The sequence below is a fragment of the Acartia tonsa genome, chromosome 3 (assembly GCF_053477335.1).
Source record: "Acartia tonsa isolate MP-2025a chromosome 3, ASM5347733v1, whole genome shotgun sequence".
Taxonomy (NCBI): Eukaryota; Metazoa; Arthropoda; class Copepoda; order Calanoida; family Acartiidae; genus Acartia; species Acartia tonsa.
In genome coordinates this window covers 43,158,411-43,185,143 of record NC_137262.1, presented here as the reverse complement: position 1 = coordinate 43,185,143, position 26,733 = coordinate 43,158,411, and the positions used below count along the sequence as shown (strand labels likewise).

General features: G+C 33.1%; 1 protein-coding gene across 1 annotated transcript; it reads left to right on the top strand.

Moving 5' to 3' along the window:
- The first annotated feature begins 22,568 nt into the window (after nt 1-22,568).
- On the top strand, nt 22,569-23,924 carry LOC145314898 (uncharacterized). The gene has a single exon (XM_080154975.1). The coding sequence runs from the start codon at nt 22,569-22,571 to the stop codon at nt 23,922-23,924; it is 1,356 nt and encodes a 451-aa protein (XP_080011101.1).
- Nucleotides 23,925-26,733: the final 2,809 nt, after the last annotated feature.

Below are 26,733 nucleotides of genomic sequence, written 5' to 3'. Positions count from 1 at the left end.
ATATTTTTGAAAATAAAGGTACATTGTTATTAGAACACTTTTTACTTTTTTTCATCGATCTAATTATGTAAAATCTATTACATCAGAAACAGAATTGGTAGCTTTACATTTAACAAAGACATTTATCAATAGATAAGCTTGAAAGTGATATTTCATTTATTTCAATTAAAGGTATTATAAAATTCTTCGGTACATTGTTATTATACTCAAAATTATACTTTAAACAAACATTTTCTAAAATTAGGGTAAATATGGACGATTGCAACAACAGTTCAGAGAAAAAAATAAATATTTTTGGGTAACATTTTAAAACGAAATGAAAACAATACAAGAAAAACAGAAAAATTTTCAATCAAAGGAATGGTTTTCTCGTATTGATTCGAATCCAGTGGATATTAAAATGTACAATCATAAAATTAAAACCAGTTTTTTAGCCCATGCCTTCAGCACCTCGGGGCTAAAAAAACTAGTTTTAATCTTAAAATTGTACATTCTATATCCGCGGAAAGCTGTTTATAATACGATGCGAGAAATAACTATTCTCTAGGACATTCGGCCGCTAATTCTACAATTTATGAGCAAGATTTGGTTTGGAAGATATACACCAACACAATACATCCTATCTCCTAGATAATATCCAGCGATGAATTATTAAAAAAATTTGCCCCACTAACATCAGTTTGCCCCACTAAAATCAGTAAGGCTCTCTAAAAATTTAAAGGGGATAATTTTGCCTCACTAAAATTTTAGTGAGGTAAACTTATTTTAGAAAGGCAACGTTTTTTTTGTGGAGAATTTACCTCAGGTTAAACAAGACTATAGGGTTGCCTCGTTTCTAGCTAAAATATAAAATCTTAATCCTTTCAAAGATAAAAAAATTCATTAAAATGTTATAAAAAAACTAATTGACAGATGCGATCTAGCATAAACGAGAAAAGATTTAAATTTAAATTTTGGTATATTTTTTTCATCAGATATTTCAGCAACCCCCAATCAGAAACGATTTCATCCTGTAGAATGTTTATTAACCGTTTATAGATAGAATAGTTGCACATTTCTAAGTTGCAAATTGGCTTGTAACTAGATAAGGTAGGTGTACAAAAAAAAACAGCTAAACCAATCAATTGATTTATAGCAAAAACAAAGTAAGCCAAATAAATACTTACGTTCAGATAACAATATTAAAATTCATATTGAATCGAATGTAAGTATCTCGTATTTATATCGTAGATATAAATAGAGCAAATATATTTTGACTAAATTTTGTTGCTTCGAATAAACACCAATAAAATCTTGCTAATTTGTCCGTTAAATTGATCATTGTATGAACCTCTTAGTGGTGCTAAAAATACCCACAAACATGCAGCCTTTCTATTTATATATCATGGTAATTTTGTTAGACGTTACGTAGACATGTTACTTTTCAAATATAAACTTAAAATAGTTTAGCTTTATGAAAGGGAAAAGGAGAAAATATAAAAATAAGGATATATCATAATTTATAATTTCTGAAGGCTTCAGTCCTTTCCATATTACTTTGATTCCTTTGATCGTAGTCATGCTTATATAATAAATTGTTTTAAAATATCTCAACTAAGCGAAGTTGTTAATACAAATAAGATCTTAAATTATTGACAATAGCAAAAGTAATTTCTTTTTGCTAATCAAAATTCTTTCAGATAGTTTACTTTATAGTAATGATAAGAATTTATCAATTGACTATTTAAAATTCTTTGTTTAATGGTGGTTGTTAAACATTTTTACTTGCGTAGCTACTATAATTGATTATTTTTTGCCTTATTTATTTTACATTATATTCTATGTTTTATTAGCCAATACACAGGGATCCAAAGGGATAAGACAATGACTGATAAATTGATGTACTTTCCCAATGATGATACACAAAGTTTCAGTCTGCAGAATAAAATAATTAGTTGAAACGTTTGAACACTCAACTGAATGAATTAACCAATCAAAATTCACTAAAGTCCCAAAAGTTGTTAAGCCAACGAAAAAGAAAACGTTATTATAAAACTTAGCTACTAGTGTAATAAGCAGCCCATTGCCCTCTCTCTCACTGCTTACACACGGTTTCAATTTCCTATCAGAATTAAGTAACTACTCTCTGTTTTACTTAAGTGGTCTGTTTATGGATAAAGTGGTTATTATACAGAAAATATGTGAATTACTTTGAAGTTTAAAATTTCTAAAAAGTTTTTATTTGAACATTAAATAATGCCAACAATGCAAATATTTAAAAACATATCTAATGAGTGACAATATGAACCTTTTTTGATTCTTATGGATCTATATGAGGAGCTTTAAGGACTTACCCCTCTTTAGATTTATAGTATTGAGGTTTATACAATCATGCAAAACCAATTTGGGATCAAAATATACCTACAGTTAAAGATAACGACATCCATAAGAGCAAAGTTAAGAAGAATGCCAAACTAATACTAAAAAGCTCTCATTGTTGAAAAGAATACACTGTTTCTTGTTCTAAAACAGTACAATCTTTGGTCGTGAAAATTAAATTGATCAGCTTACAAAATTATACAAATTATAAATATTAAAATAGTTGAAAACAAATATATTTAAAACTGACTATCGACCAACTTATATACCTTATCACTGCATTAATCTTACATGCCTTAACTTACTTTTTGTTACGTAGGTAGAAATGAGATAAATTTTGCTTCAAATAATAAGTACTGTATTAAAATATGTTGCAGAATCGTTCGAGAACCAATTTCTAGTAGTTTTCCTTTTAGGGAGGTTAGCCTGACTGTTTACATACGATAAATCAAATCAAAATGGTAGAAACTCATTTGTTAAATTACGGTGTAATAATCAGGGTCGGTTGCCGCCATAATTAATACATTAGAGCTGAATTTGCTTGAGGTTGCTTTTTTTAATCATTATAGTTTTCATTGTAAAACATTTGTAACAAAAACTATCAAATTATGAATGTATTATGTTGTTTTCTGCGGCAGCTGAACTTCAATTAAAAACTACCTACCTTATTCAAAATGAATGATAAATATTTTTTACTTACTTTTTTTACTTATATACTATACACAAAGTAGTGCTACGATCCTAGTCTCTAAGGGCTTTCAAATTTGTCTAAAATATTTGAAGTTTTTCATGAACCGTTTCAGCTTACTATTTTACCTACAGAAAAGTATGGACCTGAATCTGTAAATGATTTGTAAAGGTTAGGAAAGATAATTTATCGTCCATTGTAATATCACTGATTGAAACATAGGGTTTAGAGTAATAATGGGATAAAAATGAAAAAATGGTTTGCTAATTAAATTTGGTAAGTAAAAAAGATTCTCAAAAACCATTATTGATATTTTGATATAACAGTTAGGACAAAAAATGCCTTCCCCATTTCCATATTATTATATCCCATCAAAATGTCCTTTCAATTTAAAATATTAACATGGATTTTAGTTAACCTATAAATGGCTGTGTCCTTTTGTTGTTTACAAAAAAAACTTTACACCTCTATCTCTAAAATATTAATTCAAGTATTAAAAAAATGATATTCCATTATTTGAAGTAATAGCATATTTTTTTTTTGAAATTTAACTTTAGTTTGGTAAGCATAACACTAATGTTTTTAAGGATTTAATTGTTAATTTGAGACATATTACTTTTATGATTTTAAAACTTTCATAAAGAATTAGAAAAATACAAGGATAAGCAAATAACTTTACTTCAGATAACATCTTTATTTGTTTTAAGTGACATCCCACAAAACAAGATTAGTGTTCAAGCAAAATATCCCGCATTTTTATTTTTAAATTGTTACATTAAATTTATCCTTGAAGCTCATAGTTGTTTTCTTGGTAAAATTTAATTTAAAATGTATTATATATAAAAAACGATCTTTTTTTTCCAAAAGAATGAAACAAACTTATCTTGAGTATATAAACATTTATATGATGTCGTAAAATGCAGCAAAGCGCACATAATCTAGATTGACAATTTGTTTGTGTATCGCGGCATTCTTCCAGGGTTGGCGCGGCATTCTTTCCAAAATAATCTCTGAATTTCATCTGATTTCTCACAGCAAAGAATTTTCATTGTTTCACAGACATAAATCACTGAAGGAAAGAAATTTGAAGGAAAATACTTTAAATCCAATTAATTGCTACAAAGACCCACGTATGCCTTTGACATTGTTTTTAAAAATGTATCTGAACATAAAAAAATAGTGATAAAAATCTAATCTAATTCTGCTTGCATTAAATGAATTATCTTCATTTTTGGTAGGCAATGATTACATCATTACCGACAAGTAGACTTGTAGAGTAAACAAATGATTAAGGGGTTAGGTTCAGTAAGTCCTACCTCAATCTACTGGGATAGTGCTAACTTTTCTTCTGTCTTTTCAAAGTCAACCATTTATGGGCATTCGGTTTACAATGTGATTTGTAATAGAGTTTAAATAGATTGTTTAATAGATTGAGACAAAGCTAAACTACATTATCTGTAAGTCAGTATTTTAGTATATAAAGATCCACAAAATACTTTATCTTAAAATTGCTCATAATAGTCATAATTGAATACAAATTAATATGTTTTACTTATTATTATGAAAAATAAACAATGACATTATTAAACCGCTATGGTTGTTATTCATGTAGGCATTATTTCAATATAATTATAACAGAAATAATGGATTGATCAGTCCAACTAACACTGGTCTAATGCTTGGTTTCGCGGTGTTCCTTTTTTAATGATCTATATTTTCTATATTTGTCAAGTGTGTAACAATGACCTTGTTGTCCTTTACTTGTCTTTTTTCTTTACAGATTGAGAAATAGATTTTAGTTTTAAGTAAACATAGAGGCTTCTCCCCTAGCATATTTTTTTTAATATCTTAAACATATTGATTATCTTATTGAAATGGTTAATAACACTGAAAAGCTTGACCTTAGATTTCAACTTTGGAAATATCTGAATTTTAGTTACAAACCTTCGTCTAGAAGTCCTAACTGTGCAGCATTGTTATAAGTTGTGTCTGTTTTAGTCCAAGGCACTATCCCAAACTTTTATTATTAATTTAGCGTATCCTGTGTATTAGCAGTAGGTAAAACTTTTAAAGTCTTTAGTTATGACGCGATTTTTGCCAAGACTAACTAAATGACAAAATTTTTATTTTAAACTATGAAAGGAAATATTTTAAACAAACTTAAGAATCAAATTTACTTCCTTATTGAACTGACCAGACCACCCTTGAGCTTTGACACTATTTAATTATCTAGTTTAATTGCAAATAAATAAACCAATTGTCATGAAGTCTATCACAGTTAGGGAGTTGAATCCATTTTTATAGAAGCAGAAATATAATCTATGATTATGGTTTGGACCCTCTAAAACTGTAATCTACCCTTCCACTTTCCCCTCTCTTGGTGAAGATATCTTCAACGCCGATACGATTTTTGAAATATAAGATTCCACTTTTGTCTCTCTTGTTGAAGATATCTTCACCAAGAGAGGCAAAAGTGGAATCTTAAATTTCAAAAATCGTATCGGCGGTGAAGATATCTTCACCAAGAGAGGGGAAAGTGGAATCTTACATTTCAAAAATCGTATCGGCGTTGAAGATATCTTCACCAAGAGAGGGGAAAGTAGAATCTTACATTTCAAAAATCGTATCGGCGTTGAAGATATCTTCACCAAGAGAGGGGAAAGTGGAAAGGTAGATTACAGTTTTAGAGGGTCCAAACCATAATCATAGATTATATTTCTGCTTCTATAAAAATGGATTCAACTCCCTAACTGTATCAAGTAAACAATGTATGCTATCTTTTTATCTACAAATCAACCTGTAAATCAAATGTTACCTTTTTCAGGGATAATGGAACATTGATTAGGTGTTGCTTCTATTCGAACTACTCGTAAAGATTATTGGTCTGTCTTATTCCCTTTACTAAAAATTCCCTAAAAATTTGTATGACAATATTTTTTACATTTACTTTAAAGGAAATAAAATAAAGATTATACGAAAGAATTACATAGTGCATTGAAACATTTATTTTTTGCTTTGTTTATGCTAATAGCTACAATCTAACCTACAAATAAAAATTTGGACCAATTCATAAATACGAGGAAAGATAAGTGAGAAGCTTTCAAAGTTACCGAAATCTATCTCCCTTTGAGAATCCATCTTTAAATAAACTTTCTTTTCTATACTCAAACTTTGTCCATTCTTTTATAATCTATTTAGCTATCTTCAGTCTCTGAAATTTAAATGACTGATCTATCTTTCACACAAAAACATACACACACACTTACGCACATAAACACTCACACACAATCGAAATGGTCAATGAATTGTCCATTTGAAGTCATTAGATACCCATTTCTAAGTTGACCTTTGCCTACTCTGAGGCATTATAATAGAGATTCGTAGACGGATCAATATTTCATGTCCATTCTTATTTGTTTTATACTCTTAATACTTTTAACTCTTAACTGAAATAAAAAAGATTTAAAACCTCAAACCATTATGTTCTAAAAAAAAGAATCATCCAGTTAAAGGTAAAGTAAGTATATGAAATTACTATGAAAAGTATAATATTCTAGTTTCTAATTTACTTAATGGGGTAAACTATTATGACGTGGGTATTTGGGTGCAATCAAATTTAATTTTTAATAGTTCTAGTTGAATAAAATCTATAAGTTTATTTGGCATATGAATTGATAGCTAGGTGGCATTAATAATATATGTTTAGTGTTTATAAATAATATCTAAATTATAAGAGATTTTATAGGGAGTCAGGGAAAGTAAACTGAAAGATTTTTTTAGACAATGTAACCTGTTTCCCATTCGTCAAGTAAAGGCCAAATCAAATCGTAACTAACTTCTCTTAATACAAATTGCGATACTTTTTTACTATGACGTTTAAGTCTCTTACTTAAAAAAAAATTTTGTCAGTTACCTAAGAAATCTAATTTCGTTAAACAATATTTTCAAATATTTAACTCTATAAGAAAGGACATCTAACCTTTTTTTTTTTTGAGGGGTGGGGTTGGTGGGTGGACAGAGCACCCCTCACCACCACCACCCCTTGGTTGGACGTCCTTGTCTATATGGTTTGTTTCCCTCACTATGCATGTATTTAACTATGTATTTGTAAAAATATGTGGATTATATTTTACCTCTCATACTATTTTTGTAAAAGATCTTGATTTTTTTCCTAGGATATGTACACCCCCCCTAACTCTAGTTTCTTGTCCATGTTAACTATGGCACAAATATGAGTATTTATGACCCATCCTCCTTACAAACACTAATATGTATACCTAGTATTTAATTTAGAATTATTGCTTTGCAAATATCATCTTGCAAAGGTCCAGAAAAGAATAACATCTACATTTGGTTACAAAATACCTATACAAGTCTATATTTGTTAGTGGATTTGGCTGTATGTCATACTGTCATGGCATCATCAAGTTTTGTTTGTCATTTTTTTTGCACAAGATTAGATATTTAATGTAACAATGCTTAGCGCCACTTTTCAAAAAGTGTCATTTTGTTTTATATTTTAAATAGCATTACTTTTATTGCATGTTATCATCCTTGTTGTATTATGTTTAAAAATGAGATATTCTATGGAACAGAGAAAAATTGCAAAGAACGGCGTCTCTAAACTCCTATTTCAGGCACTTATTACACGTTAAAATTGCTCTTAAAGGACACTCTTGATTCCTAGTTTATTTGATTTCTATCAAAGATCAAAATCCGATGATAATTATTGTGGGAGAAAGTAATCTGACTAAAGTATCAGATTATCCCATGAAGTCATTTATTTGAACTATTGGAGGAATATTTAACATAAAGTACCAAATTAAACCTTTAGTTTGTTCAAATTGAAATATTTGGCGAGTAAGTTTTCAGTAATAGAGTATCCCTTTAGGTTATATAATTTGAAGTATTGGGCGAGTAATTATTTAGTAACAGAGTATCCCTTTAGGTTATTCTACTTGAAATATTGGAAGAGTAAAAACTTCAGTAATAGAGTATCCCTTTAGGTTATTCAACAAGAAAATTTAGGTGAGGAATCAAACTAAAGTAACAGAGTATCCCTTTAGGTTATTCAACTTGCAATATTTTGAGAGTAAATAAACTTAAGTAATAGTGTATCCCTTTAGGTTATTCAACAAGAAAATTTGGGTGAGTAATTAAACTAAAGTAACAGAGTATCCCTTTAGGTTATTCAACTTGCAATATTTTGAGAGTAAATAAACTTAAGTAATAGAGTATCCCTTTAGGTTATTCAACAAGAAAATTTGGGTGAGTAATTAAACTAAAGTAACAGAGTATCCCTTTAGGTTATTCAACTTGCAATATTTTGAGAGTAAATAAACTTAAGTAATAGAGTATCCCTTTAGGTTTTTCAATTTGAAATATTGGGAGAGTAACCAAACTAAAGTAACAGAGTACCCCTTTAGGTTATTCAACTTGCAATATTGGGAGAGTAAATAAACTTAAGTAATAGAGTATCCCTTTAGGTTTTTCAATTTGAAATATTGGGAGAGTAACCAAACTAAAGTAACAGAGTATCCCTTTAGGTTATTCAACTTGCAATATTGGGAGAGTAAATAAACTTAAGTAATAGAGTATCCCTTTAGGTTTTTCAATTTGAAATATTGGGAGAGTAACCAAACTAAAGTAACAGAATATCCCTTTAGGTTATTCAACTTGAAATATTGGGGGGGTAATTAAACTAAACTCACGACTATATCTGCTCGCCTTTTTTCAACACTATATAGACAGTTGTTCATACATTGTGTCAAAGATTTAATTAGCTAATCCTAAGATTAAGAATAGTCGCTAAATCAGATAGAGAATGAGGACTGAAGGCCAAAGAGGGTTTAGTTAGTAAATGTAGAGAATATTTCCAAGATATTTTTCAATAACTTTATTCATAAATAATATCAAATCTATTGATAAATATTTTTTTTGGTTTGATTTTAAAAGTACTTGATAGGGTTGGTATTGTCTGTTAATATGTATGTCATAGACAACATAGAAAAGAGCAAATTAATTTTTAAATATCTTAAGTATTTAAGTCATAAAATATTAAAACATGCTTTCCAAACAAAAGTCAGAAATTTAGGCATAAGATAATGGACAGGAACCCAATCTACGACACAATCGATATACTGTATATGTAAATATTTTTAATTGGTAATACATCGATAGCCATAAAGAAATATTTGAGGGGAAAATACAACCGTTTGCTAGCTTAGATAGAATACTCACATCCAAAAAAACATTTGTTTCTAATCTTATTTGGTTACTCTATGGGTTATTTCACGATACGTTGATTTTCTTGACAATTTAGTTTAAATTGAGATTACTCAGAACTTTTAATAACTTTAAATCGAATTTTTTTCTAGGAGATCATATAATTAGATATTATAAGCATAAAGCAGTGAAGTAGCTCTATAATTATGATCATACGACGTCTATGAAGTTGGATTTATTATGCTCTTTAAAAAAATGCTTCTTCTAGTTTGTTCAATGTCTTTTTATAACAAAATGAATAGATCCTCTCCACTGTAATGGAGACTTCTCCCTACCTTCCAAATAAGAAATAGAATTGCAAAAGTAAGAAAATGTATGTAGAAAATACGTGGATATTATGACAGGGGAAAATTGGCGCCAATTAAGGTTGCTATTCTCCCTGTCATTTAATGGTCAGTTTGTTTATTTAGTAAGAGGTGTGGGTAGGGTCATTTGGGTGCAAGGGGGAAATTGTTATTTTAGTCCGCTGAATGTTTCACTTTTTTATAGAACATAAAAATCTGGAGTTAGATCTAAGTAATAGTATTTACAATTTGAATTTTTGTCCCAATAAACGCTATAAAATTCTATTATGTAAAACCTAAAATAAACTATGCATGAAAACAAAGTTATCATCCTTATTTATAAGCAAGTCAAATTGTGAAATTTAGAGCTGAAATTATGAAATGAACAACCCTACACCCGCATTCCTCAACGTTATTGACTTATACCGTGATATCAATGGTATTCATACAATGTGTATGTGTAATGAAAAAAAAGTAAAATATTTTAATAATATGATTTTTTTCTGTCTTGCTATTAAACTCGTTTTACCTACCTGAAAGTCATTTATTGTCAATAATTAATTAAAAATGTAAATTTTATCAGAAGGCTTTTAATTTGAAGCAGTTAATTATACTAATTTCTATCAATAGCTAGAAGATACAGGCATTTTTATAACTTACTTTCATACAGTGAAGTACATGCAATTGTATTAAGCAACTGCTCATTTTATTTTCAGTTGTGTAGTTACACTGTCAATGTTTATCAAAGCATTAAATCAAGGAGCCTTATTACACTCTAATATTATCTTAAATCAAGTATAGTAGCCGTATATTCTAAAAATCTATTCTTTTTAAAACACGCATTGGTACCCTTAGAAATTATGCTTTTTTATTTGTCAATACAGTAAGAGGTAACATGCTAAAATTTTTTTTTTAATAAATGGTGCTTTTTAGTTAGAATACAACTACCGATAAACAATAGACATAAAAACATTACATCATTCCAATTAATTAATTGAATACATGTCTCTCACCCGTGTCAGGAATCTTGAGGGATAAGAAAATGGACGATGAAGTAAAGTCATCCCCAATGATAATGAGCAAAATTATCCCTTGAGTAGATTAACACTATTGGTAGAATCGTTTGGACACTCAACCAAGGAAAATTTAAGTACCCAAAGATTTTTAGCCAACAAATAAGAAAACATTATTATAAAACTTTGGGTACTAGTGTGATTAAAAGTTCATTGTTTCCTCCCTCCCTGCTTCCTAGTAGTAGTAGTACTCCCCCATTACATAAATAATAGTGTGCATCCACTTACACAAAAGTATCACAGTATCAAATCATCAGAACCGTAAAATATTAAGAAAGTTTTCCCTTTTGCTTAACTAACATCGTAACATCATATTTTGTCTATCAAAAGTGCATCTTTTTTATAATTAGTGTCAGTCCGTCCTTACGTCCGTCCGTCCGAAACAAAATTCCTTTAAGTTAATTTAAGCATGTTAGAATTTTCCTATCGATTTCAAACTTTGCATGATGATTTCTATAACAGTTAGGTACGATTTAGGTAGCGTGGCAACTTCATTATCATTACCTTTTTGTATGATATGATTATCCTATTCATCTGATTTTTTAAATAATTTTTAAAAATAATGATTCATATGATTACAAGGTACAATATTATAAGCGATGTATATCTTGTTAATTATTGTTTGTATTACCTTCTGATTTTAAATCCTTTTTGGATGTAGTAATCCTTGTTACTATAACAAGACATTTCGCGGAAATTAATACCCACCATAAATATTATCTTATAAACATGAGGAATTTAAACTCAATTAAGATAAAAAATTAGGTTTTTAACACAGCTTCCAAATTTGATCTAAACTAGATAAGATTATTATTTTTATAAACTCCATACTTTTATATGTGTTGATAGCAGCAAAGACACTCTACGTTAACATGTTTTTTTAACTGGATGTGGTGAACCAAAAAAGTATTTTGTATTTAATTCGTGTATTAAGTTCTGATTGTAGTATTACATTTGTAACTAAAGTATGTGATTATCATTGTTTATTCTATAATATTAATTTATTTTTTTTTCTGTATATTTATATCTCATAAACAACTTAACTGTTTCAAGTTTCAATTTAAGGGAAGCTTCAATCAGGTCCCTGGATTCCTAAGGATATTTGCTTGGTAAGGTTTTAGGCCATTTTTGCTTGAGGCAAAGTCAAAAGTTTACTGTTCTATTTATCATAAGTCATGAAATATGTAGATAGTTTGTTAATAGTAGTTTTTTTTCTGTAACTTAGGATATTATTTTACTTTTGGTTCTCTTATAATATATTGTTCAATTGTTTGTATTTGGTAGTTTACAAGTTAGTCAATAAATGTATTGTGTATTGATTGATAAGTTGGCACTGGATTATATCTATTCTAATGTGATATGCTACTTTAAGATGTTTTTTTCAACAATCATATATCCTATAATATGAAATTTTTTTTGTTTGTCTGTTAAAACCTCGCTAACACTGACTGACTAAGTCTTCCAGTTTAGGAGAGCTTCACTTAGGTTATCAGTCTGATTTTGTGCTCTCTTCGAATGCTACCTTGATACTAAGGGTGCATCTGATAGTATAAAGTAGTATGGTTTCTATTGTCTGTCCTTTTAGATATCGCTAAAAAAACTAAACTAATTAAGTTCTTCATTTCAGAGAGGATAACATTGGTTCAGGTTTCGGTTTTAGGATTATCTATTTTATAATTTATTACTCTACCGCCCTCTCTCCCCCAAGATTCTGAGGCGCAACCTCCATGACATACAAAAGTAATATCTTGTTAACGGTCAGACAAATTTATTTATATACTTATCCCTTTTATCTGAGTTCTTGAATAATGATTTCTAGGACAACAAAGTGCAATATTATACGCAAAGCATCTCTATAATGAAGTCCTAAAAAGAATATCCCTAAATATATAATTTTTATTAAGTTTTGACTCTGAAATGTTAATGTTTGTTTGTCTTACTGTTTTATGAAAGTTGTCATCCTGGTTTCAATACTTTCCATGTTTTGCATTTAAATATGAGTTCAGCATTGCCTTCAAATTGTTTTAACATGTGATTCTCTACAATAACTTTTCTTTTGAATAGCATTTTAAACACACAACTAGTGGTACTGTCATATAAATTTTAAATAAGAAATCATTTCAGCCAGGGATTTAGTGATTAAGCATTGAATGATAACTAATATTTCCAAAAAGTCCGAAAATCTTTCTTATTTAGCTGTTATTTTTTTTCGGGGGTTGGGGTGGGGATATTGATTCAGCTAAGATGTAAAGAAATATGAATCACTCCTTCCCTTACGGTTTTTTTCTCTGCTCATTATTTCACAAAGAAAAAGTGCTATTGTTAAGTCTTATTTTATTTTTTGACGATGTATCACTTCAAAACCTGCACGTCATAAAAAAACATATCCATAAAACATAAAAATACATGATTAAACTAAGTTATATATTATTTTCTTTAAGTTCTAATGAAGTGTTTTAACATTAAAACTTAACCGATCATTTAATTTTTAGCTTTAGAAAAACTGCTGTGTAGATGTTATATTATAAAAAATATTATAAAAAGTAGCATGTTTTTTTTGTCTGTAGCTTAAGGTTTTGATAACTGCCAAGCCGATTGGGTTTTTTCCACTTTAGGGAAGGTTTTTAGGTATTTTATTTTTAGATTTCAGTATTTAAACGAATCTATACATACAAACAGATTTTTTTAAACCTAAAGTTGGTTTGATATGTTAAAAATTGAACTAATAAACACTTTTTGGGATATTATTACTTTTATCGATCTTTTGTAGCTATAATATTACTTTATTTCACTGTATTGCTTGAACATGATAATGAACTAACAAAGCAATTTCATTAATAATATGCAAAGAATCTATGGTAACGTCCATACATTATGAACAATATTAGATTATAGCAAAGAGGAAAGGAGTCCGTCAGTGTGTGTAGGTACTGAAAGTATTAGGTCAACCAATTGGGCTTTCCTTTAATATTCTTACTGGCCCCAAGAAATTTTAAAAATCTATTTGTGGGGAGAGTAACTCTATCTTGTCATGAAAAATCACCCATAAAAAAGTAATTACATCCCCCACAAACAAACCAGCCAAATATATAACAACCTTTAATAACAAACTTTGTCTATCTATACCTTTTCATAAAAATAAAAAAAACTGCCTGTTTATAGGACCAAGATATTGAAATTTTATTTAATGTTAATAAGGTTGTTGATAAATCTATGTTGGAATAAATGGACACCCAACTCTAAAACTGTCAAGTTTATTGACCAAGGTAATTGTCATCATTCTTTTAAACAATACATATTCATGTACTCAACATTTTTAAAGACAAAACTTTTCTACATTCATGGGATTCCATACCTCTGTCTGCAAGGCAAATTGATTGCTATTGTAGAATATTTATTCATTTTAATGTATACCAAATCTATGATTGGTATGTTTTAACATCATACAGCTTTTATAGAATCTTCATAATCTTAATTGATTTAGCGAATATAGCTTCTGTAGAAATTAAATAACTGTATGTAAAGTAAGGACTCTAAATCCAATTTTGACAAATCTTTTGTCCTTACAAATTGTCTGTATTAATTATCTTGAATTTGGTTCAATTTTAAAGTAAATGAATTGTTGAATTTGTTAAGATTAAAAGGATTGATTCCATTTATTTTTATAGTTAGTCCTCTTTACTATTTACTGATTTTCGCCATTGATTAAGACATGTTTTAAGAGTTCAGGTTGAATTATGAGTTTGTTATGTATATCTGACAGTATTCTGGTATGTAAGTCTACAATGAATGTTGTGAGATCTTCAGCTCAAAGTGCAAAAACGCCTGCCCTTTTTCATAAAAGTGAAAAGTGATTTATTCTAATTTCATTCCATAACTTGTTTAAAACGGCTCTTTAATTGCTATTTCAGAAGTTAATACTTAGAGAAGAAAAATGGGTTGATCTATTGACACGCACAAACGTAGGCCTAAAATATATTGAGGTCTCGTTATCCAGGTTAGCATAGAAAATTGACAAATATACTGACAGTCAAAGAAAAAGAATAGCTTCACCACTTTATATTCAAACAATCTCAACCTGTAATAAGTGTTAAATTACAAAAGAATATATATTGCTGTAAATTAAAGATTAGAATATTGCAATCAATGCATGTTTTACTTGGCAGTTTCACTAAAATATCCATACTCCTCATTTGATAGCTTAATTTCTGTCATTTTTAATATCAAACAATATCATAACAAAATACATCAAGTTAATTGCCAAGGAAAATGTTATTAATTTAATGAAAAGATTGAATAATTGCAATGGACAATACGACCAAAAAAATAATACTTAAAGGGAAACTTTGTCTTATTCAACGCTTTATTTTTTGGAATAACAATTCTTTCCCTTAAGTTAAAATGCCAAGTCCTAGTAAACTATTACAACATGTTGTATGTCAAGATTAAAAATAAGGACTATTAAATCAACAAGTAGCGCAACAGTAACAAGTAGACTACATATTTTAGGATTACAATCATCTCCTCTGAGTTAACACGTAAATATTATAATATATTAAACTTTCATAATAATGTGAGGACAATTTCATGACTGAAAATCATATTTAATGTTTCAAATTAAGAAAAGGACAACTTTTGTCTCGTGTTAATCTACGCTACTTGTTTATTTTTAAACCAGTTTTGACATCCCCATTGAAATTAAAATATCTAGGAAATTGCACAAATATTTAGTAAAGATAAAAGCTATCTTGCTTTCAATTATTTCGCTGATCAGTAAATGGTGCAAAAACATACAAACAAACAACCAACTAAGCTCTGTTAAGAGAAGCTCCGCTACTAAAAAAAAGGATTTAAATTCTATGGGTTCAGCCATAAAATTTGATGTCATATCTCATAACTCTTAAAATAGATAGGGAATTGGATACATAAAGTTTAGAAATAAAGAAAGAAAGAGGAGAGAGGATGAAAAGATAGAAACAGGGAGAAAAGAAAAAGTAAAACTAAAGAAGTAGATAAGAAGGCTGCAGAAATATAACGTAAGAAATATCCCAATACACAAAGGAAAATAAAATTTAAAGTCACAGGAAAGATTTAACTTTTTCTAAAAAGCAGAAATATTAAACCACTTTAAACGGCTTTAGTTATTTGAAATAAGAAAGCTTTGACTTTATAACAAAAATACATTAATATGAAATATCCTAATATGCCTTACAAAACAGGCATGAAGTAGTCAAAACTATAGCATAGCTGCGTTCTTATACGTAAATAATTTTTTTGGATAAATTACAACATACGTACGGATAGCCATAGTTTTAGACTAGCTACGTGATAGCTCTTGCTACATAACATAAAAACATGGATATAAAATATAGGTAGATATTATGACAGGGGAAAAATTTTGTATATTAGGTTGCTTTCATAAACATAACTGATAAAAATATGGATATAAAATATAGGTGGATATTATGACAGGGGAAAAATTTCGTATATTAGGTTGCTTTCATAAACATAACTTATTGGTCAGTTCTTTCATATAATAAAAAATTTAATTTCTTGTGCATTTAAGGACATATATTATTATAGAGTGGCTGCGCTTCTTGGTAGAGAGATAGCTTGTGCGAGAAAACATATCAAATATATTTATCTGTAAAGAATGTCATAATAAAAAACACTAATCTTAATGTGACTTCACTTTTGCATTCAAATCAAAGGATACTCTTCAACTTCAAATTTTAGTTCGGATGATAATTTAAAATTTATATTTGTTGAATGGTGGAATTTTCTGTCTGTTTGTTGGCAATGTTCATATTACAGACCATGATGAAAACGGATTCTCATCAATCTTTTTATGGTGCAATTGTAATCAAGAGAGAAGATGATTAAAGTCCCTCTACAGATTATGACGTCATACAATAGAATAGCCAATGAGAGGACAATATATACGGCACTGTAATTGACCAATGGTAAAATTTATGCTGGCCTCTGATTGGTTATTCTATTGTATGACGTCATAATTTGTGGAGGGACTTTCATCATCTTCTCAAGAGATTACGTAAATACGTCTGGTACGATTTGGTTGACCACTGCAACAATTGCCATTATTAGGTAGATCAATGCTATTTTTTAATAAATATTTTAAGAAGATCAACCCTTTAAATAACCACCAAAAAATTTTGTATGAATGTCCTTTAAAAGCAGAAGCAGAAAGTGGAAAATATTATGGACCTGGCCATAAAAATAAATATTATTTATTGAAGGACATACACACATACATATGATGCTTGTAGAATATTTTCTTTTCTTAATGATTCGTATCATAAATGCTTCCCATTTTAGATATTATTTATCAGATTTTGGTGGGTTATAAATTGTCATATTCGGCGGATAAATAATGTTGCCCCTGAATTGAACACAGTAATAGTGTTTGACTGATTATGACGTAAAAAAAAAAATTAGCCAATGAGAGGCCACCATAAATTTTACCATTGGTCAATAACGACCTCTCATTGGCTATTTTTTTTGTTACGTCATAATCAGTCAGACACTATTACTGTTGTATTGGAAGTATAATAGTGTGATGCGTTTGTGAACTCGAACCTTTATCCTTTTGTTTTCCTTATCATTAATGTCAGTTTGGAAAGCGCTGAGATTCAAATTGAAAGTTCATAATTGGACGCGGCAATCAAAACAACGCTTGCGCTTGGACCATAAACAAAGCGAGCGTGGCCATCTTTAATCTTTCTTTCAAAATGTGCGGATTATCTGCGTGATAAAAAAACCATGTATAGTCAGAATTGTGGTGTTGTCTGTACTGAAAAATACCTTTGAGTGCTTCCCGGCTTTACAGGAACAAAAACTTCGGTAAGAATTCTTTCTTTAAGCATTTTTAATGGAATGGAGTGATTTTTTTAAGACGGCAAATTAATCTTTCATTTTTACTTAAATTAGACCAAGTAATTAATTTATTTTTGTATCAGAATATTTTAATCGTAGTCTATAATGATTTTGTTTATGAATTTCAAACTCGTATTTAATTTTGATTAATTTTAAGCAAAAAGTAACCCTAGCCTTCTTATATATTTTAAAATATAATTTCGAAGTCACGCAACCTCTCATAATGAATATTTACTTTATTAAAAAAGACGATTGTTCCAAATAAGAAAAAGATTTATTCTCTTTTACAAGATTTATTTTATCATGTATTTACCATTTTAATATTTGATTATTAATTTTGTTATTTTCTATTTCAGCATGACCGTTTTCATACAATAAATTGTATTAGTAACTATGCTGGTTTTGTCTCTTGTGGGAAGTAGCAGGTTTCGTACGTCTGTACGTAAAGATCTGGTAAACGGCCAGCCAAATGCCGTTGTACCGAAACAATGAAAACGGTAAGAAGTCCAGTCAGCCAGTCAAAGCCAGTGACAGTTACCGTATGTGTTGAATGTGAATAAAATTCTACACGTGACTATAGTTGTAATCAGTATAGTAAAAGAATAGGTATGCACTATTGTCGGACAGATTGCCTAGGGCAGTTGAAGTGATAACCGAAGAGTTAGACAGAGTGATGCAGGTAGTTTCGGATACCGCAGACATCAATGTTAATTTCACCAAGGAATGCATCCTTGTTCATGATGCGAACTTAAATCTTGAACGTACCATGAACGGTCTTCAACAGCTGGACGTGTTAATCCAGGATGATGATAACCTAAAAGATTTTTATAGTGACATTATCACGGCGCAAAAGAACTATAGCGAGTTAAAACTTACATTAAGTGCCATAGATGAGCTAAGAGCGATAAACAATGAGGTCTTAGTTCTTGGTGATGATCTTGCAGCTCACAAAAACAGTTTGCAACAACGTTGTATGCAAATAGTGAAAGTTATTAAAGGTGATTATATACCTTTACCAACTAAAATTATCAGTGATATGACTAAACTGATGGAGACGCTGGCAAAGGCTAAGCAAGAGCCTGTTACGCCAGTCTCGGGTGCCTCGGTAGATCCTATGCTGCCGTCATTTGGCGCCCAATCGTTTGCTGCCAGTCCGATGTTTTCGTCTCATGGGTACATGCCACGCCTAGACGAAAAACTCCTTCCCAGCTTTGATGGGCAAGAATCTTCTTATGCGCAATTTAAGGAGAATTTCCAGAAGCTTACTACTGGATATGAGCCCAGCTACCTGCAGATGGTGTTAAGTTGTGAACGAGTAATGAAGGATAAACCGTTGAGGCTGCAGTTGCAACAGATTGCCACGCATGCAGCGCAATGGACATATTTGGACCAACTGTTCAAATCCAGAACCAGACAGATGTTGTGTATATTCAACAGCTGGGACAAGAAAGGTAAATTGTCCGAGAGCGGCCAGATTGTTAGCGCTCTCGCCGAGTTCTCAGGTGCCATCAACCAGCTCAAGCAGATGACCAAGGCTGATGGTAAGGACGCAGTTTCTACAAGCCAATGGCTCACAGTTTTATTGTTGGAGATGTTATCTAAGAAACTGCCAAAAGAGTTTCAGGATAAGCTCGACCTTGCACTCGGGAGCATGGACGTTCCCGACGTGCCTAAGCTGCTGGATATACTAGAACAGCAGCGTGGCGCATTATTGATGCGCAGCAGCCACAGCTTGGACACGCCGCCCAAGAAAAAAGGTAATCCTGCCGCAGCTGCGGCCGCCGTAGGTAAACCTGGTACACCTAGCAAGTTCAAGAAGAAGCAGTCCTGTCCGTCAGACGGCTGCAGTGGAGATCATTTTTTGTTTAAATGTTCGAAGTTTACAACCATGTCTGTTCCAGAACGGAAAGATTTTGTGATGAAAATCGGCGGGTGCCTCTTATGTCTTAATAAGGGGCACCGCGCCTCAGAGTGTCCGCGTGCTGAGAAGCTTGGAGGCTGCAGGATCAACAATTGTGGACAGAAACACAACTCCCTCCTCCATGAGTCCGTCGCCCAGGTTTCAGCTGTGTATGAAGCGCCATTTTTGGGTGAGAATAATTACATGTTGATGCTCCAGAAGCTGGACGCGCTGGATGTCTACAAGAGGAAGGTGCCTGTGTCTGGGATGTGGGACACAGGTGCCAACCTCACCATGGTTACACAGTCTATTGCCAAGAAGTTGCAGTTGCCCTCTACTGGACGTGTAGCTACCATTTCAATGGCTGATGGCAAAGTTCAGTCATGCCCAACAGTTTAACTCTGCCTGGTTGACCGTAACAAGAACAAGCATGTTATGGAAGCAGCTGTTGTGCACACAATTGGACATACAGATGGGCTGCGCAGCATGGACCCAGTCGCCGCAGCTGCTCTGTTTGATATGAGGCCACAAGATTTTTCATTGGTCAATGGACCACTTGATATTCATGTCACGCCCACGACGTTCCCAGCGGCGGATAAACTCATCGGCGAGTCAAGATTATACCGCAGCATTTTTGGCACAGGTTTCCTTGTTGTTTCAGCCGATGGAAAGCCTGTTAGCAAGCCAGTTGTTTGTAAAGTTACTAAGTTGGAAGTTGCAGCTATGGACTTCCTATCGTCGGAGGCGTTAGGCGTGCAGCCGCCGCGGCTGTGCAGTGGATGCACGGGCTGCAGGCATTGCCTGGCACTTGCGTCAGGCAAGTCAGCCGTTGATCAGCGAAAACAGGATCTGATAAAGGAAGGTTTAACATTGGATCTTGTGAAGAAAGAGTGGACGGCAGCTTATCCATACCGGCTGCCAACACATACGCTGCCGAACAATTCGCGGCAGGAGTATAATATCGCGCTTCGTGATCGCCGGCGCATGATAAAGAACGGCAAATATGACGTATTCGTGAAGGTGTTCAAGGAGGCGGTGTCCCGTGGGGTGTACGTCAAAGCCACGCCACAAGACTTAGCATTTGAAGGTCCAGTTTATTTTAATTCATTAGTGACGGCCTTCAAGGATAGCATTTCTACCCCCTTGAGTATCTGCGCAAACTCTAGCTTGACCTGCAATGGAACAAGTTTAAACCATATTATGATGGACGGCCCACCACCTACCTACACTTTGTTTCACAATCTTATTCGGTTCAGAAGTTACAAGTGTGCCTGTGTGTGTTATGTCTGTAAATTTTACAATTCTTTGGCGGCCACATATGAAGATTCGCAGCTGAAGAGAGTGTGGTTTGCAGAGGATGATCATGCCAACCCCGAAGTTTACTTGACCAAAAAAGTTAACTTCGGGAGAAATTGGCAGGCGATTTCGCCGTCACAGCCCTGAGATTGACAGCACAGATTTTTGGAGGGCACAGCCGCCAAGATGTTCATGATGTTTATGGATCTGAATACGTCAAGGGAGCAGAGGTAGTTGCAAAGCAGGACCTGTGGAGAAGTGAGCAACAACCTACCGGTTCCAGTTTTGTACTGCATCAGGATGCTCCAGCTATCAAGCTGGAGCAGTGTACCTACATTGATGACCATACTGGTGGCCATAATAGCAAGCCAGAAGCCGTCAAAATGGTCGAAGAGTTGAAGGAAATGATTGAACCTGGCAACTTCAGCTTTAAATCAGTTATTTATTCTGGAGATGATGTTGATCCTGTTAAGGTACTGGGCATTCAATGGGCCCCCAGAGAAGATGTTCTTACTTTACCTGCTCGGGTGAATCATGGCGCCAAGATAAAGGGCCGAAAATTGCTGGAGGACCTTGATCTGTTAGATTTATGGAGAGCCATGCCAGAATGTGTAATGAAGAGAGAGATTTGGCGGGTCGTACAGCAATTATATGACCCTCTTGGCCTTATGTGCCCACTACTCCTGAAGTCCAAGCTTATACTTCGGGAGGTTTGCATTAGTTGCGTATCATGGGATGAGCATGTTCCTGCCAAGCTGAGAGATGATTTTGTTGACAGTTTGGCCGACAGGGCTAAGCTTGGAGAAGTGCCATTTCAACGTTCTTTAGTTCCTGATGAGCCACTGGGGCTCCCAACCATCATTGGTTTTTCTGATGCTTCAAGTTCAGCCTACGCAGCCATCATCTACCTACGTTGGCCAACGGCCAGAGGCTTCGAAGTGATTTTATGCAGTGGCAAGAGTCGTGTGGCTCCTGTTAAGATTGAGTCTATTCCAAGACTTGAGTTGTTGTCATGTTTATTAATGGCAAGATTGGCGGACGCAATTGTCCGAGCCCTGCCCTTTGCAGTAGCAGGCAAGATGTTTTTTAGCGACAGCACTTGCGCTATATCGCAAATCGTGTCTGAATCAGTGATGTTAAACATATTTAACAGTCATCGTGTGAGTGAGATCCAACAGCTGACCAGCCCAGAGGATTGGCGCTGGCTTCCTACAGATCAGAACATTGCAGATCTTGCCACCAGAGGTGCCTGTACCATTCAAGATGTTTCACCAGGATCCAGGTATCAGGATGGGCCTGAATGGCTGCGCCTGTAGCAGGACCAGTGGCCTGTAAAGACGGCGGGTGAAGTAAATCACCCCATCCCAGAGGCTGAGATGAATCAGCGCATGGTCCGATTGAAGTGTATGGCCGTCCAGGTAGTAGATACTGATTTCTGGAGAACTTTAGCACGACGTACCTACAGGCAGGCACGTAAAACTATGCAGGCGGTGATCAGAGCTGCCAACTGTTTTAAGTTGTTGCTTGTTAAGAAACGAGTTCCGGCCAGGCAAGAGCCGATGAATGATTTGGTTCCAGCAGGACAAGAGCTGACGGGAGTTTCGGTTCCGGCTGGACAAGAGCCGATCAGTGTTGCGGTTCCAGCTGGACAAGAGCCGACAGGAGTTTCGGTTCCAGCTGGACAAGAGCCGCTAGTTGATTCCAAGTTTTATGGCAATCACACTTTTTCAATTACCTACCTAGATGTGGTGTGTGATTTATTCCTGGCATCATACAACCAGGAGAAGGAGATGGTTTTGGAGGCTGAAGGTAAATACGATAGTCTTCAACCTTATTATCACGAGACTGAGGTGTACTGGCCTATCGTTGGTAATAATGGCTATTATCCTGTTCGTAAATTCAGAGTCCTCAAGATGCGTTCCCGTGGGGACGAGGCCTTGGAGGCAGCAGCCGAGGGAAAGAGGAAGCTGTTCAAGGATTCCCCTGGCCTTATTTTGATTGATCGTCACAATAACTTGGCCAGACTGTTCCTACAGCAGGCCCACGATGAACTTGGCCATGCCGGTCATAGAAAAACTTTGGTACAGAGTCGCAGGTATGCTTGGATATCACGTGGCCGCCAGGAAGCTATGAAGGTTGTCAAGTCATGTTCCAGTTGTTGTCTAGAGTATGCACGTCGTTCAGCCCCAACGATGGCAGACGTCCTGCCCGACAGGTTAGAATCTTCAGTTCCATTCTTCCATGTTCACCTTGACCTTGCTGGCCCGATGGAAGTTACAAGGCCTGGAGTCCGCACCAGGAAGAATCCAGCCAAGTACAAGGTTTGGTTGCTAATTGTTTGTTGTCGTTTTACACAAGCAGTGTTTATCGATGTTCTGCTGGATTACAGTACTGAGGCTGTCATTATTGGCCTCAGAAAGCTTCAAGCATTCTACAACATGCCCAGAGTCGTGACTACTGATCGCGGCACCAATTTTCTTGGCTCGAAAAGAATACTTGATGAAGTTATGAAGAAATCTGATGTGAGTTTTGAGTGGCACCTTGTACCGACTGGCGCTCATTCGTATGTAGGAAGTGTTGAGCGCCAGGTCGCCATGGTCAAGCGTGTCCTCAATAAGAAGTTGTGTGGAGCTGTTGTCAATCACAACGAGTTGTTGCTGCTGACTGCTGAAACTGCTAGAGTTTTAAACTCTAAACCCTTGAGCTATGCTACACAAGGGAATGATGTTAATACATGGAGAATCATTTCTCCTGCTGATTTGTTGGGTGGCAGAGCTAACGACGGGATTTGCTCGTTCGAGACCGGTTCCAGAGATCGAATTACACGCCGTTTAAGCCATCTGGAGGAGCTGACTAGACAGTTCCATGAAGTCTACAAGCAGCAGCTGCTGCCTGAGCTATTGCGCACGGTAAAGTGGAGGCGCAATCAAGTTCCGCTGAGCGTTGGAGATGTCGTTCTTGTTGACGGGTGCACCAACTTGGTTAAGAAGTATCGCCTCGGCAGAGTTCAAGACGTACGAGGCGGTGGCCGTACAGTTGTAGCCCGTTTCAAATTGTCCGATGATGTTGAAGCCACGGATAACGAGATTTCTTCAAGACGATTGTTGAAAGTAAACCTACCCCAAGATGATTCCCAAGACGATTAAGTATTTTTATTAGTATCGTTCTTATCGCGTATTTTTTTAACTTTCAACAATTGCATATTTTTTTAAATTTATAATTGACGCAAATTTCCTTACAATTTCGTTTAAAATTATAAATGAGCTCAAAATTTCATTTCCAACGCATAAAACTAAAGTTTTCTATTCGAATACATAAGTTTTCTTTACGGATTTATTTGATCGGGACCTGGGATTTTTTCGCGTAAAAAATCTTAGGTACGTATTTTTTTAAAATTTGGATGCGAAGTATTATTGTCGTTTCTTGTTTAACAGACGTGAAATATGATATATACAGATAAGAATATAAATGAAACACATTTGATCATTTTAAAAATATCTTTTTATATTACAAGCATTACAAATAATTTAATATTAACTATATATATTAAGATTATTACATTTTAATTTCGTTCTGAAGATTACCTAAAACAAAAAAGCAGTAATTTTATGAACACAGCAGATTTACTTTGATTTGTTTGATTTTATTTCGATGAGTATAGCCTAATGAAACTGCTATACAAAGCGTTCCAGCTCTGTTTCCTCGGCCGAACGCCTTGCCTAACAGCAAAACTAAAGCTTAAGAAATATCTGATAATTTCATAAAGATTCTTTTTAGTTTCTTTGATTCCTTCTTTCTTTGAAGATTTTAACTTTGGAACATTTTTCATTCTATCTTTTTCAGAAATGTTCGTGATTTGAGCCCCGCGCCAGGAATCCTGTTCACGGTTACACAAAAAAGAAACAAAACATAACCATAAACAAGACTCGTCGCACGTGGCATTATTATAATTGTAGTGCGTCGGTTTGATCTGCAAGCTTTCGAGGTTCAGGTTGAACTGAGGCCCTAATTGCTCTTAATTTTAAAAGACTGTATAAATAAGTACACGGAAAAGCTTATTATCTATTCAGCCAAAGAGAAATTGCCAAATAAACACTTTTTGAGACTTTTCTTTTACTTTGAGCTTAATTTAAAATTTGCATATGCAAAAATGCAATTTTACTTTCATTTTGATGTTTTATTGATGAATTAATACAGTTCTTTTATATGTTCTTAGATATAAGGATATTTTATTTTGATGACATGTTTAGATTAAGGATAATTTTACTTTATTTGATTATTCTGTTTATCTAGAATTAAGGATTATTTCTTATCTATCTTTACATAAAGATTTGATCGAAGAAAGATTTACGTATGCATTTTCACTTTTCTTTAGCAAAAAAAAGATTTGTTCGAAAAGAATTTTTTAGTAATTATTCTTCTTTTATTAAAAAGATTTGAATGAATTATTTGATGATTAATGCAGATTATGTTTAGCATTAAGTTTATTTTAATATTAAGAATATTATTATTATCATTATTATTGATTAGGTACCTAATTAAAGTTTGGGTACTTATTTTAAATTATTATTATGTATCGCATTACATGGTCTAACAAATTCAAATAACCATTTGTTTATTTCGAAAAATTGTGAGGCCATGAGAATAAGTGTTATGAGTGAGTAGTGAATGTGTAAGCTTTCAATGAAGAATGTTTTATTTCCTATTTCTTTATTCCTACATTTTTGTGGAATTGTGTCATTTTGTGTTAGTGCGAGTATTCGTGAATATTACTACTAGCAAATTTGAGGCCAAAAGGCCAAAATTTAAAACTCTTGTAATTTATGTGGTTTTGAATTGTGACTTTTGTGGACATTGTCTGCACGCAAAGTTGAAAATTTAAATAGTGTGGTGTTTGATTCCCCACTTTCAGGCGGGTGTGTATTGGAAGTATAATAGTGTGATGCGTTTGTGAACTCGAACCTTTATCCTTTTGTTTTCCTTATCATTAATGTCAGTTTGGAAAGCGCTGAGATTCAAATTGAAAGTTCATAATTGGACGCGGCAATCAAAACAACGCTTGCGCTTGGACCATAAACAAAGCAAGCGTGGCCATCTTTAATCTTTCTTTCAAAATGTGCGGATTATCTGCGTGATAAAAAACCATGTATAGTCAGAATTGTGGTGTTGTCCGTACTGAAAAATACCTTTGAGTGCTTCCCGGCTTTACAGGAACAAAAACTTCGGTAAGAATTCTTTCTTTAAGCATTTTTAATGGAATGGAGTGATTTTTTTAAGACGGCAAATTAATCTTTCATTTTTACTTAAATTAGACCAAGTAATTAATTTATTTTTGTATCAGAATATTTTAATTGTAGTCTATAATGATTTTGTTTATGAATTTCAAACTCGTATTTAATTTTGATTAATTTTAAGCAAAAAGTAACCCTAGCCTTCTTATATATTTTAAAATATAATTTCGAAGTCACGCAACCTCTCATAATGAATATTTACTTTATTAAAAAAGACGATTGTTCCAAATAAGAAAAAGATTTATTCTCTTTTACAAGATTTATTTTATCATGTATTTAACATTTTAATATTTGATTATTAATTTTGTTATTTTCTATTTCAGCATGACCGTTTTCATACAATAAATTGTATTAGTAACTATGCTGGTTTTGTCTCTTGTGGGAAGTAGCAGGTTTCGTACGTCTGTACGTAAAGATCTGGTAAACGGCCAGCCAAATGCCGTTGTACCGAAACAACTGTGTTCCCTGAATTTCGCTTTTTGCTAAGTTTATTTTTTAACGTTTTGGAAACAATCAAGATAGAAAGAGTAAAATAGCCAATGTAGTTTTGTGTAATACTTTTATAAGATGTTTAATTCACAAGGGAAAGGAACAACTTTTTTCTTTTCAACTTTTCCGGTAGACAAAAAGTATATGAAGTGCAAAGTGGGGTATAGAGAGGTAA